The following is a 12071-nucleotide window of genomic DNA, read 5'->3' as shown; positions in this document are numbered from 1 at the left end:
AATACATTTTTGAATGTTTTTCTTTTTAGTTGTTGTGGGTTCCTTATAGGTTATTATTACATTAATAATTATGATTTAGTTTTATTATTAGGATTTTTGCTGTGGTTTTAATACAGTTCACCAAAAAAACTTTTACACGATTAATAGTAACCACTGTAAAAGCAGTTCAAAACAATATGCCTATTATAACATTAGTATGACTTTACAAAAGCACATAACATTACAAAAATAAAACAACATAAATATAAGAAGATAAATATAAAACAGCATTTAACAAACATTTTTTAACATTATTGAATTTAATATTTTAATTTTCACAAGCTGTTTTTAGGTACTGTATACAGAAATTACAACTTGTTTTAACTTTTAACTATTATTTTACATTTTAGACTAATTTTAAGCACAAAGTACGTGTATTATTTTATTTTATTTTTTATTTATTCATATCTGAGTGTACCTTCACCACGTTGTTAAGATGTGTGTGTGGAAATTGCTGCATTGTGACTGCAGAACTTTTGTGTACGTTTAAAATTGTGCAAAATCTTGCGCCCTGTTGAGGCCCTGTTATAAAACATACAAACAGTATTACTTTAATTTAACATGAATAGTTAGTATGTTACTACCTTGAAACCGATAACGATGTTTATTTTGATATTTGACGATAATGGTGCTTTGCTCTGGTCCAGATCCAGATTACATTCCTCATGAAGTAGCGGTGCGCGTGTGACCATGTGTAGCTTCACAGCCCCCTCTGTTGGTGAACATGATCACTACTCAATTTCTCCAACAGGCTGCTGTATGCTCATCGGGCTTTTTGCAGTGTATATGCGGGTTGTCTTGAACGAGCTGTAAAACGGGGACATTTCCGGGGACAGAACACCAAAAACCGGGACTGTCCCCAGAATACGGGCACGTCTGGTCGCCCTATTTTTGAACAGGTCTGGCCAAGTCCAACTCTGCTCCACATTTGGATTGACAACCATCACAACCTACTAGTGACCGTGTTTACTCCTTTCTTTTCAACCATTGGATAGGATTTAAAAACGGCTGTTGTATTTGTGTAAGGATGTTACGTCTGTCGAAGCGCTGTTAAATATAGGTGAAAAACTGCGCAGCAAAAAGAATAAATAAAATGCTTTCTTAAAAAGGCAAAAGAACGCATGCACGTTTTCTTAATATTATAACTAAAAACCAACAGACTGATGAAAATGCGGGACATTTTCTCAATATGCGACGTGTGGGACAAGGAGTGAAAATGCTGTGCGGTACAACGCAAAGCGGGACGGGTGGTCACCCTAACTGAATATGACATGACGCTCTCCCCTGATTCAGGTGAGACTCATGGTATATATTCACTCTGAAAGAGCATTTCTCCAGCATTTGTTGTAAAATCTCTTGTTTTTATTTTTTTTGTTGCCCAATCTCTGAGTGTGTCGTTTGCTGGCCACGCCCCCACGAGCCGCATGCATTGAGGGTACGTGCTCTCACTACAAGAGCAGGAAAACGAGCTCAGTGCTCAGCTGAATATGACATGACGCTCTCCCCTGACTCAGATGAAACTCATGGTATATTTTAACACTGAAAGAGCGTATCTCTCTAGTGTTTGTTATTAAATGCCGAACCTCTGAGCGCTTCACTTGCTGGCCCTGTCCCCACAAGCCGCGTTCATTGAGGGAGTGTGCTCTCACTACAAGAGTGCTAGAACAAGCTTAATGCTGACAGCGCTCAGCTGAATATGACATGACGCTCTCCCCTGTCTCAGGTGAGACTCAAGGAATATATTAATTCTGAGAAAGCAGATTTCTCTGGTGTTTGTTATCAAATGCTGAATCACTGTGCGCTTCGCTTCGCTTGCTGGTCCTGCCCCGCAAGCCGCATTCACTGACCCAAACAGCCTCGTATGTGTTCCCAGTCGCCCCGTTCAATTCCGGGTGCTGGGAAAATGTGTTTATTGCACGCAAAGGGCCCGTCCTAGTGCCCAAGTGTATAACCGCTGTGGTAGCAAAATAAACAAGACAAAACACAAACATATTCAAAAAAAAAAAAAAAGAAAAAAAAAAAAAGGAAGAGAGCAGAATTCCTCTTCCACCCCATGTGTGCACCACAGTCCCTTACAGCGACTTAGTGCCACAACCTATCCAGCCACTTGCCACGCGGGCCGAGGCCTGGCAGGCCATCTCCGGAGCGTCAACTTGGGTGCTGAACATAATAAAACAAGGTTATGTACTCCAATTCACTCAACGGGCCCTGTTATTTAACGGCGTGGCCCAGACCTCTGTAGAAAGCAAGGACATGCATATCCTGCATTCCGAGGTGAACACCATGCTGGCAAAAGGAGCCATAGAAGTGGTTCCCCCAGCACTGAGCAAGTCAGGTTTCTACAGCAGGTACTTCCTCGTTCCCAAAAAGGATGGCAGTCTCAGACCCATCCTCGATCTCAGACATCTGAACATCAGGGCCCTGATAAAGCGCTCATTCAGAATGGTCACTTTGAAGCAGATCTTCCAACAAGTACGCCCGGGAGACTGGTTCTTTACCCTGGATCTGAAAGACGCTTATTTTCACATCCAGATAGCCCCCCATCACAGGTGATTCTTGAGATTCGCCTTCGAAGGGGTGGCATTTCAATACACGGTCCTTCCGTTCGGGCTATCTCTGGCTCCCTGCACTTTTACGAAGTGCATGGATGCAGCTCTCTCTCTCTCCTCTGAGACAGATGGGTGTGCGCATTCTGAACTACCTCAACAACTGGCTCGTGCTGGCCCAGTTGGAGGCGGAGCTAATATCTCATAGATCCTTCATCCTCAACCACTTGGAGTGCTTGGGGCTCAGGGTCAATTTTCGAAAGAGCTCGTTATCTCCCGTTATCTCCAGCTCGCGAAAACCTTTACACCCGGGGCTTTTTTGCCACTCAGAGCGTTTCAGAAGATGCTAGGTCTAATTCAGCATCTCCGGCTCTGCAGCTGGGCTTGCTTCATATGTGCCCTCTGCAGTTCTGGCTGAAACCACAGGTCCCGCCCCTAGCCTGGCTACATGGTCGTTGCTCACTCAAGGTGAACCAGGCGTGTGTCGCAACCCTGGCCCCTTGGACGAACCCTTGCTGGTTCGAGCAGGGCGTGGCAATCGGGGCGATAGACAAGAGGAAGGTCTTCTTCGTAGATGCCTCCAAGATGGGTTGGGGAGCTCTGTGCGACAGCCATCTGGCCTTTGGTGCTTGGAACGGCCCGGAAAACAAGCTACATATCAACCGTCTGGAAATGATGGCGGTATATCGAGCTCTCTAGGCTTTCCTTCCTCTCCTGGTGGGACACCACGTCTTGGTCAGGTCAGACAGCATGACGGTGGTGTCCTTCATAAATCACCAGGACGGTCTTTCTTCAAAGCCCCTCTTCACTCTAGCAAAAACCACCCTAGAGTGGGCCGAGTGCGACCTGCTCTCGTTGAAAGCAGCACATATACAGGGCGTGCTGAACACAGGGGCGGACATGTTGTCTTGGAGCAACCTTCCCTCAGCGGAATGGTCACTCCCCCCCACAATCCAAAAAATTTGGGACGTCTTCGGGAGGGCAGAGGTCAATCTCTTTGCCTCAGAAGATGATCATCACTGCCCAATATATTTCTCGAAAGCCAGGGACGCGCTGGCCCATGAGTGGCCCAGCCTCCTCCTTTATGCTTTTCCCCTGATCGCGCTGATTCCCCAAGTAATCAGACGAATCAGGGAAGGTGCTCACAAGGTCCTGCTGGTGGCTCCTTTGTAGAGGACCCAACCATGGTTCTCAGAGCTATCTCGGCTATCGCCCATGGAGCCATGGCCAATCCCTCTGAGACGGGACCTCCTCTCTCAAGCGAGAGGGACAATATGGCACCCCAGACCCGAGCTGTCTGACCTTCATGTGTGGTTTCTCAATGGGAGCCTGCAAGCCTCCCAGAGAATGCCTTAAACACTATCTCTCAAGCTAGACTCTGTCTACAAGACGTCTCTACTCTCTTAAATGGGCCATCTTTGCCGCCTGGTGTACAACCCGGGTCGAGGACCTATTGACTTGTGACATATCCCAGATATTGTCCTTCCTTCAAGACTTAATGGATAGAGGCCGTACTCCCTCTACCCTTAAGGTCTATGTCGCAGCTATAGCAGCCTCTCACGCTCCTATAGCGGGGCAGTCGATGGGGAGAAACGACCTTGTTGTTCGCTTCCTGAAGGGATCCAGGAGGTTGAATCCCCCTCGTCCCCTCACGGTTCCTACCTGGGACCTTTCTGTGGTTCCAGAGGCCTTAAAGGCCCTCCCTTTGAACCAATCCAGACTGCCGACTGATGGCCCCTGTCGCTGAAAACTGCCCTACTGCTAGCTTTAACATCGGTTAAGCGTGTGGGAGATTTACAGGCGCTCTCTCTGAGCCCCTCGTGTCTTGAATTCGGGCCTAACGACTCCAAAGTCGTCCTGAAACCGAGACATGGATATGTCCCGAAAGTCCTATCTACCCCCTTTAGGGCACAGATGGTCTCTCCACTCTTCCTCCTTCTCAGGATGAACAGGAGTTGAACTGAACAGGAGTTCTGTCCTGTCAGAACCATTGACTGTTCCGCCTCCTTTCGTCAGGTGGAACAGCTTTTTGTCTGCTTCGGTGGCCGCACAAAAGGTCTTCTGGTCACGAAGCCCAGGATTTCCAGATGGATAGTCGACACTATAGCACTTGCTTACTCCTCCTTAGGCCTTCAATGCCCTTTGGGTGTAAGAGCACATTCCACGAGATGTATGGCCTCCTCGTGGGCGTGGTCCTGTGGTGTTTCCATTGCTAACATCTGTGCGGCGGCCAGCTGGGCTTCACCGTCCACATTTGTCAGGTTTTATAACCTAGATGTCCCTGCGCTTCAGACGCAGGTCCTTTCTGAATGAGCCTCCCTGCTGTGTTCAGCTTATGGCTTTCCATTACGACCCCGACCACGTCTGGGCGTAACTATGTTCTGTGCCCTCTATATATACCCTAGGCCCCTCTGGTGCCCTAGTTTGGTGCCCGTTGTCTGGGCTATCCTGTCTTATGAGTATCTGTTGCGAGCCCTTCTTCAAATGCTCTGCCCCCATGCTCGGTCGTCCCCCTGCATAGCACAACGTGATTGTACTGTCCCCATTGCGTCTTGTCTTATTAATAATCAATATTAATTAATAAGACAAATGACGCAGTACTCATGTAGTATCGCATAGGGAACGTACTCGGTTACTAACGTAACCTCGGTTCCCTTAGATACGGAACAAGTACTGCGTACTCATGCCGTAGCTTCAGTCGAATTAAATCGATTTGCCATGGTGAGACGGCCGCTTATATAGCCCTAGACCGCTCGGGCGGGCTCGCTCACCCTTGGCTCACGCGTTCCGCACTGTCATTGGTTCGTTTACTTTAACTTCACGAACCAATGGCCGTGCAGTTTACACTGCATGATTGTATAAAGGCTTCAGAATCAGAGAAAAAGGAGTTTTCCCCATTGTGTCATGTCTTATTAATAATCAATATTAATTAATAAGACGAAAGCCGCGGTACTCGTTCTGTATCTAAGGGAACCGAGGTTATATTAGTAACATTTTATGGGTATTCATTCTCTTCAGCTTCAGCGTATGCAGTTCAAACAGCAATGATGATATTTCAAACAGTCATTAAAGATGTTTACTATTACTGTAATATTAAAAATGTTTCATATTTTTTCAAAAACATTAATGCATTATTTTTAATAACTAGCACTTGTATTGTTCTCGTATTATTTTCATCAGCATATGGTTTGATTAAAATCATTTCCTTATTTCCAAGTATTTATTCCACCAGGGCACATGCATTTTTGTTTCTTTATTGTCTAAATAATGTTGTCAAATGACTTGTTTGCATTTAGGTATTTTATGTTATTTTATTTATATTTTTGTTAGGTAATAGATTTTTTGGTAACACTTTCTCCGGTTTATGGCGATGAATATGTACAAGATATCCACCTTATTCTCGTGGGCACTACTGTAGAAATGTTTTTAATGGACAAAACACAGTTGGAGGTAATAAAATAAGGATCACAAACAATAACAGATGTTTTTTTTTTTTCCAAATATCGATATTTTTCCCAAATAGTTAGATAACATCATTGCTGTTTGAGCTGCTCACGCTGAAGCTGAAGAGAACACCCATAAACTGAAGTGCTTTGCTAGAAGGTTAATTAACTCAACAGAACACATTCTATATAGGATAACTCAGATTTATTTATACAAGATAAACATAATATTACAACTTAAATTTGCACAAAATCATGCACGCATGAACTTGAATTAAGTAACGTGAATGTAGCTCCTGTTGTGGATGCGTTCTTCCTGTAACAACACGCCGAAACACAGCAACTAAGCTTTAAATTGATCAAAAGCTTTCTGTATGTCTTAGTGGAAAATTATATTAAAAAGTGACACAAAAGAACTTTCGATAGGTGATTTTGGCCTGGTTGTATTTTGGTACTGTCATTATTTTTTTGAATATTTATTCATATATACAAAAAAAAATTAAACACCTAAAAAAAAATTCTCACAAAAAATACATGTGATATTTACATATTTTGACTCAGGAGACACACTGCTTGTCATTTTCATTTGTATAAAAAAGCTCTTATGTCGATTTCCTGAACCTGTTTTGCATGTCCTGTAGACGTCCAAGAAAACTCCTAGTCGGACGTTCAAATATTGAACTGCATATGTACATCCAAGAGGATATTACATGTCCACAGACATCCACAAGGGTTCCTATTCAGATGTTCAGATTGACCCAGTTTTGCACGTCCACAGACATCCATAAGGGGTCCTGGTCAGACGTTCAGATATCGAACCAGTTTTGCACATCCACAGACATCCAAAAGGGGTCCTAGTCAGACGTTCAGATTGAACCTGTTTTGCACGTCCACAGATGTCCAAAAGGGGTCCTAGTCAGACGTTTAAATATTGAACCTGTTTTGGTGGTCCACAGACGTCCAAAAGGGGTCCTACTCAGACGTTCAGATTGAACCTGTTTTGTACGTCCACCGATGTCCAAAAAAGGGTCCTAGTCAGAAGTTTAGACATTGAACCAGTTTTGCACATCCACAGACGTCCAAAAGGGATCCTAGTCAGACATTCAGATTGAACCTGTTTTGTACGTCCACGGATGTCCAATAAGGGTCCTAGTCAGCCGTTTAGATATTGAACCAGTTTTGCACATCCACAGACATCGAAAAGGGGTCCTACTCAGACGTTTAGATATTGAACCTGTTTTGCATGTCCACAGATGTCCAAAAGGGGTCCTAGTCAGACATTTAAATATTGAACCTGTTTTGGTGGTCCACAGATGTCCAAAAGGGATCCTACTCAGACGTTCAGAGTAACCAACCAACCTCGGCATCCGTTTTCAGGACTTCCCGCACCTTACGGTCTCTCCAGCACTGGAAAGCTTCTCCGCTATTAATGCGGGTCCTATCTCTTGCCTGATCATAACCCTTGTTTTTAAAGTTATATTCCCCTTGCCTTTTCCTCTTTTGTATTTTCTCTGCCATGTCTCTCACTGTTCTTGCCTTATCATAAGTGTATACGCCCCTTACTGCTGATTGGCTACAAGTGTGTTTTGGTGCTTGGTCCAGTCCACTTTTCAACTATTGTTTACTGCACCTTTAAATGTTTTTCAAAAATTGCTTACTGCACCTTTAAAAGTAAAAAAGGATGGGGTTATACTGTAATGTTAAATGGCTATAATTCCTAATTTCATCCCCAGAAATTGAAAAAACTAAATCCATTTAATAGAGACATTTGTAGCAGCATTCACTTATTCAAAAGATGCCATTAAGCAAATATTTAAAAAAATAAATAAATTAATAAATAAATAAATAATTGTTCTTTATGACAGCAATCCCTAAATGATTTTTGAAAATCCTTATCCACTAATAATGAACAAATGGAAAGTCATGGAAATTCATTAGTCAAATGGTTAAGACTACTGTTAACACATGCACATAAATATACAGCAGTACAAATCTAGAATAGTATTCATAACTATGTACCCCCAATCCTGAACCAATTTTCCATAAAATCCATATATAGACAATCTGGAATTCAAACAACTATGAAAGCACAATAGTGACTACTGCACAGTTGTCAAAAACACACACATACAGATTCAACATTTATTATCTTCCTTCCTACACACCTCTCACACTGTTGCTCTTCTGAGCTTCTTCAGGGTTTGCCCAGGAGAAGGGGGACTATAAATATTAATGTTACACACTCCCAGCATGCTGTATCTGTTGTGATATTTGTTTGAAGCAGAAAGTTTGCATGCATCTCTCTCACAGAGAATAAAAAGAGTTGTGGGATCTACATGTATATGAGACCCACCCTCAGCCATCTCCTCACCTGAGCCATGTCTTCAGTGAGTGCTCTCCAGACTCCTAGTTCTTGACATGACACTGCTCATCAGTCATACTTTTCAGACATCTTTAACATACTCCAGCACATGAGACAATCTGCCGTGCCTCACTAGTAAAACACATGATCCCTTGTGAGTCTCCTCTTCTCTTGTCTCTATCTCTCACTCTTCTTTGCTGTAGCAGTGTAGTCACTGGTGTCTAGGAAAGCACAGATCTCCCCTCCACATCACCTCTTTCTCCTCCTTCCTGCTGTTACTTTTTCACTCTGTCAAAAAGAGAGGTGCACGATCCTCCCGTCCTACTCGGTTCAGGGAGAGAATGTAAATGTCCACTCTTTCGCGCACTCCTACGTTTACCCTTGCGTTCACTGTGTGTAAGCTGGGCTCATCTCTCTGCCTGCCTCTCCCTCCTCTGTGTCCCCTCCTTCCCCCCTTCCCCTTAACCACCCCTCCCCCTGCCTTCCACCTATCCTCTGCCTGTACACACACACAAACACACAGTGAATTACATGCTGTGAGCAGGGGATCAAAAGGATAGTAAGGAGAGAGGTCATGTGACTTCAGATAGTAATGAGTGTGCTGGTTCTTCCAGCAGCTGTCACATCCACTCCTCCATGGAGAGATTTGTCACCATTGACAACCAACAGTGTGTATCTACTAGTGTTATCCAGCCATATGTCTCCTGTCGTCATCTTGTTTGGCTGACACTAGCCAATCCTGTTCTTTGACTGTCTAAGGACCATGGGGAATGTAGTGTTTTAGGTTTTTATTTTTTGTGTCCACACATTTGTATTTATTCGTTTGTTTGTTTGTTTGTTAAACCATGTATCCATTATTGCAAACTGGCATAAATTCACACTCACACATACATATAGAGCAGGCACATGCTCTCAAGACATCCTCCAGTATTTCCCTCAAACTGTATTGTGGGAAAATTCCAACCCTTAAGAACAGGAAGCTTGCTCCTGGTGTGGCCCTGGTGTTTCCCACACCTCAGATTCCTGTAACTTTTTCTAAATTGCAATAGTATTTCCCTTTTTTCTCTGGACAATGCAGTACCCTATTTAGAAAAACACAACAATAGCTATAAACTCCCTCACACCTGAATGAGAACACAATCTCCCTAGACTATCAATCATTTTATCTTAAACCAATCCTGAAGCAAAATTAGATGAATCAGCAGTCAAACTTTAGTTGATTAGACTTTTCTAAAGAAGCAATGACATCAGCTTCTCATATTAATATTCATCTAGCTCAGTAGAGTATAGGGGTGTCGCAATATACCAGTATTGACGATAATCGTGATATTCAAAGCATGAAATATCGATATCATGTTAATTTAGGGTGTGACAATATACCGATATTGGCGATAACCACAATATTTAAAATGAATAGGACGCTTATGGTAACGAATAAGTTTAATGATTTAAAATTAAGACAGTCGCTTGCTTCCTGAATGAATCAGTCAAACAAATCGATTGAATGAATGACTCGCTCACTCATTAAGACTTGCTGCCACCTACTGGCAGTTTAATTTCATATTTAAGGTACATTTTAATTAAAAATTAAAATTAGAAAAAAAATCCATATTTAAATATTGAATTAAATTTATGTAGACAAATTGTAAATGCTGTGTAAATATATTAATGCCACTTCTCATTCTGTGTCACCTCTGTATTGCAAAAATGGATTTTGTTGATAATGATTTCATTTGATTGGTAACAGCCATAATGTATAGGCTACTAGGCTAGTATTAATTTTTATTTCCTCAGGTCTTAAAAAGCCTTAAATTTGACTTTAAAAAAAAAAAGTGCAGCAACCCTGAAAGAGAAAAACTAAATAAACAAAGTAAAAATGATTTAGACTGATACATTTTTTACCCCAAGGATTCTATAGATATCGTGATATATCGATATTGTGAATTATTTTGGCCACAATAACCGTAGTGTGAAAAATCTAATATCGTGACAGCCCTAGTGCATGGTGCTAGGAACGCCAGGGTCATGGTTTCAGTTCTCATGAATACATGAACTGATAGAATGTATACCCTAATTTCAGTCTAAGTTGCTTTGTGTAACAGTGTCTACCAAATGCATGAAGGTTAATGTAATTTTGAACATATTCAGCTCTTGATGGACATAATTACCTGTCTTGTAATATGCTGACATCTACTGGCTAGATGCAGAAACGAATAGAGTAAGTGAGTTAGGCTAGATGGAAACAGTGTTATTTTATTATTATTTACAGACCATGATAGTATGTAGGCCTATTAATATTTTGAATTATTTTATATTTTTTAATAATTTTATATATAACTTAAAAATCCTTTTTAAATAATATTAAACTTGAAAAAACTTGTGGTGGCATCTAACTGAAACAAATAAGTTATAGGCCTATATAACTTATTTATTTCAGATAGATGCCACTACGGCAAAAGGTTTTTTTTTTTTTTTTTTTTTTTTTTTTAAATAATAAAACTGTACAGTATAATACTGTACTTTGCACAACCAGACCCTGGAGCAAGTCGTTACCCAGATAGCATGGTATGCAATGCTGAGGTTTGATCCAGAACATCATTTTGGTTGAGATTGACATTTCAATGTTTAATGTATGTTGGATCAGCATTAAAATTTTGATGGAAGTCGACAGCACACATGGGTGGAGACAGTGACATTGAACTAACAGTGATTTGTAGTTCATGACCACAAGATCCTGCAGGCATGTATCTGTGCAGAACACTAGTGGGTGTTTCCCAATCAGTGGAGCGTGTCAGTTCATGATGGGCATTTTCAATTGCTTTACCTGATTTGCTCTAATCTACTGGGGGCGTGGTTTTAGCAAGTCTATTGAAAAATGGTTGAAAAACACCAATTGTAGTTTGAAAATGTGCACTGATTGGTAAACGCCCATTTTGGATCTGCATGTTTATTTCGCAGTAGTCTAACTGATGCTTCCTTATTAGAGAGAAAACACAGAAGTCTTGTTTGTTGAACCACCTGACTTCTTTGGGTTTAAAACAACGGTGCATCTTTCTTATTATTTCTCTGTTCTTTTGTGCTTGTTATTTGCATTTGATTTATTGTTACTGAAAATAATAATAACTTTTTAAATAAGTATATCTTAAAGTGTTTGAATAAACCATCCATTTTTGTAAATTCTTAAAAAAAGTGCACATCTTGCTTTAGTAATATTTATTAGGAATTTTATGATTAAAGTTCCAACAACATTTCTTGAAGAGCAAGTGACATGAACCTGAGCAAGAATATTATACTTTACACAGATAGCCCACGTATTGCAAGGTGCTCTGACTACTGCTCTATCGGGTAATCATTAATATTCCTGAATCTGTATTAAATTTTAGGAACGTAACTGATCTCTATTCAATTTAGCCTGTTCCCACTGAATCACAATCGTACACACACACACACCATCTACACCACATGTTTGACAGAGTGACTGACATGGCTATTTTGTGATATTTAAACAGATTAAGGTCTACATAAGGTGAATCTGCAGCTTTAAAGAAATTTTCATTTAAAAAAAAAAAAAAAAAAAAAAAAAAAAAAAAAAACAATTGTTACTTGTTTCACAGAAAATGAATTGAGATTTATGTAATGGCCATAGTTCAGATGTTTTTTCCTCTTCATGTGTTATACCTC

The 12071-nt window shown here is 41.1% G+C and overlaps 1 protein-coding gene across 1 annotated transcript in view; it reads right to left on the bottom strand.

Annotated features, from left to right (window-relative positions):
• arhgap23b (Rho GTPase activating protein 23b) overlaps positions 1-8830 on the bottom strand; it is a 221689-nt gene extending 212859 nt beyond the window's left edge. Inside the window, 1 exon segment of the mRNA XM_051914342.1 lies at positions 8400-8830. Coding sequence (XP_051770302.1) covers positions 8400-8408 — 9 coding nt within the window. The 5' untranslated portion in view covers positions 8409-8830.
• Between the last annotated feature and the right edge of the window lie 3241 nt (positions 8831-12071).

The sequence above is a fragment of the Ctenopharyngodon idella genome, chromosome 12 (genome assembly GCF_019924925.1).
Source record: "Ctenopharyngodon idella isolate HZGC_01 chromosome 12, HZGC01, whole genome shotgun sequence".
Taxonomy (NCBI): domain Eukaryota; kingdom Metazoa; phylum Chordata; class Actinopteri; order Cypriniformes; family Xenocyprididae; genus Ctenopharyngodon; species Ctenopharyngodon idella.
This window is presented reverse-complemented; position numbering and strand designations above follow the sequence as displayed.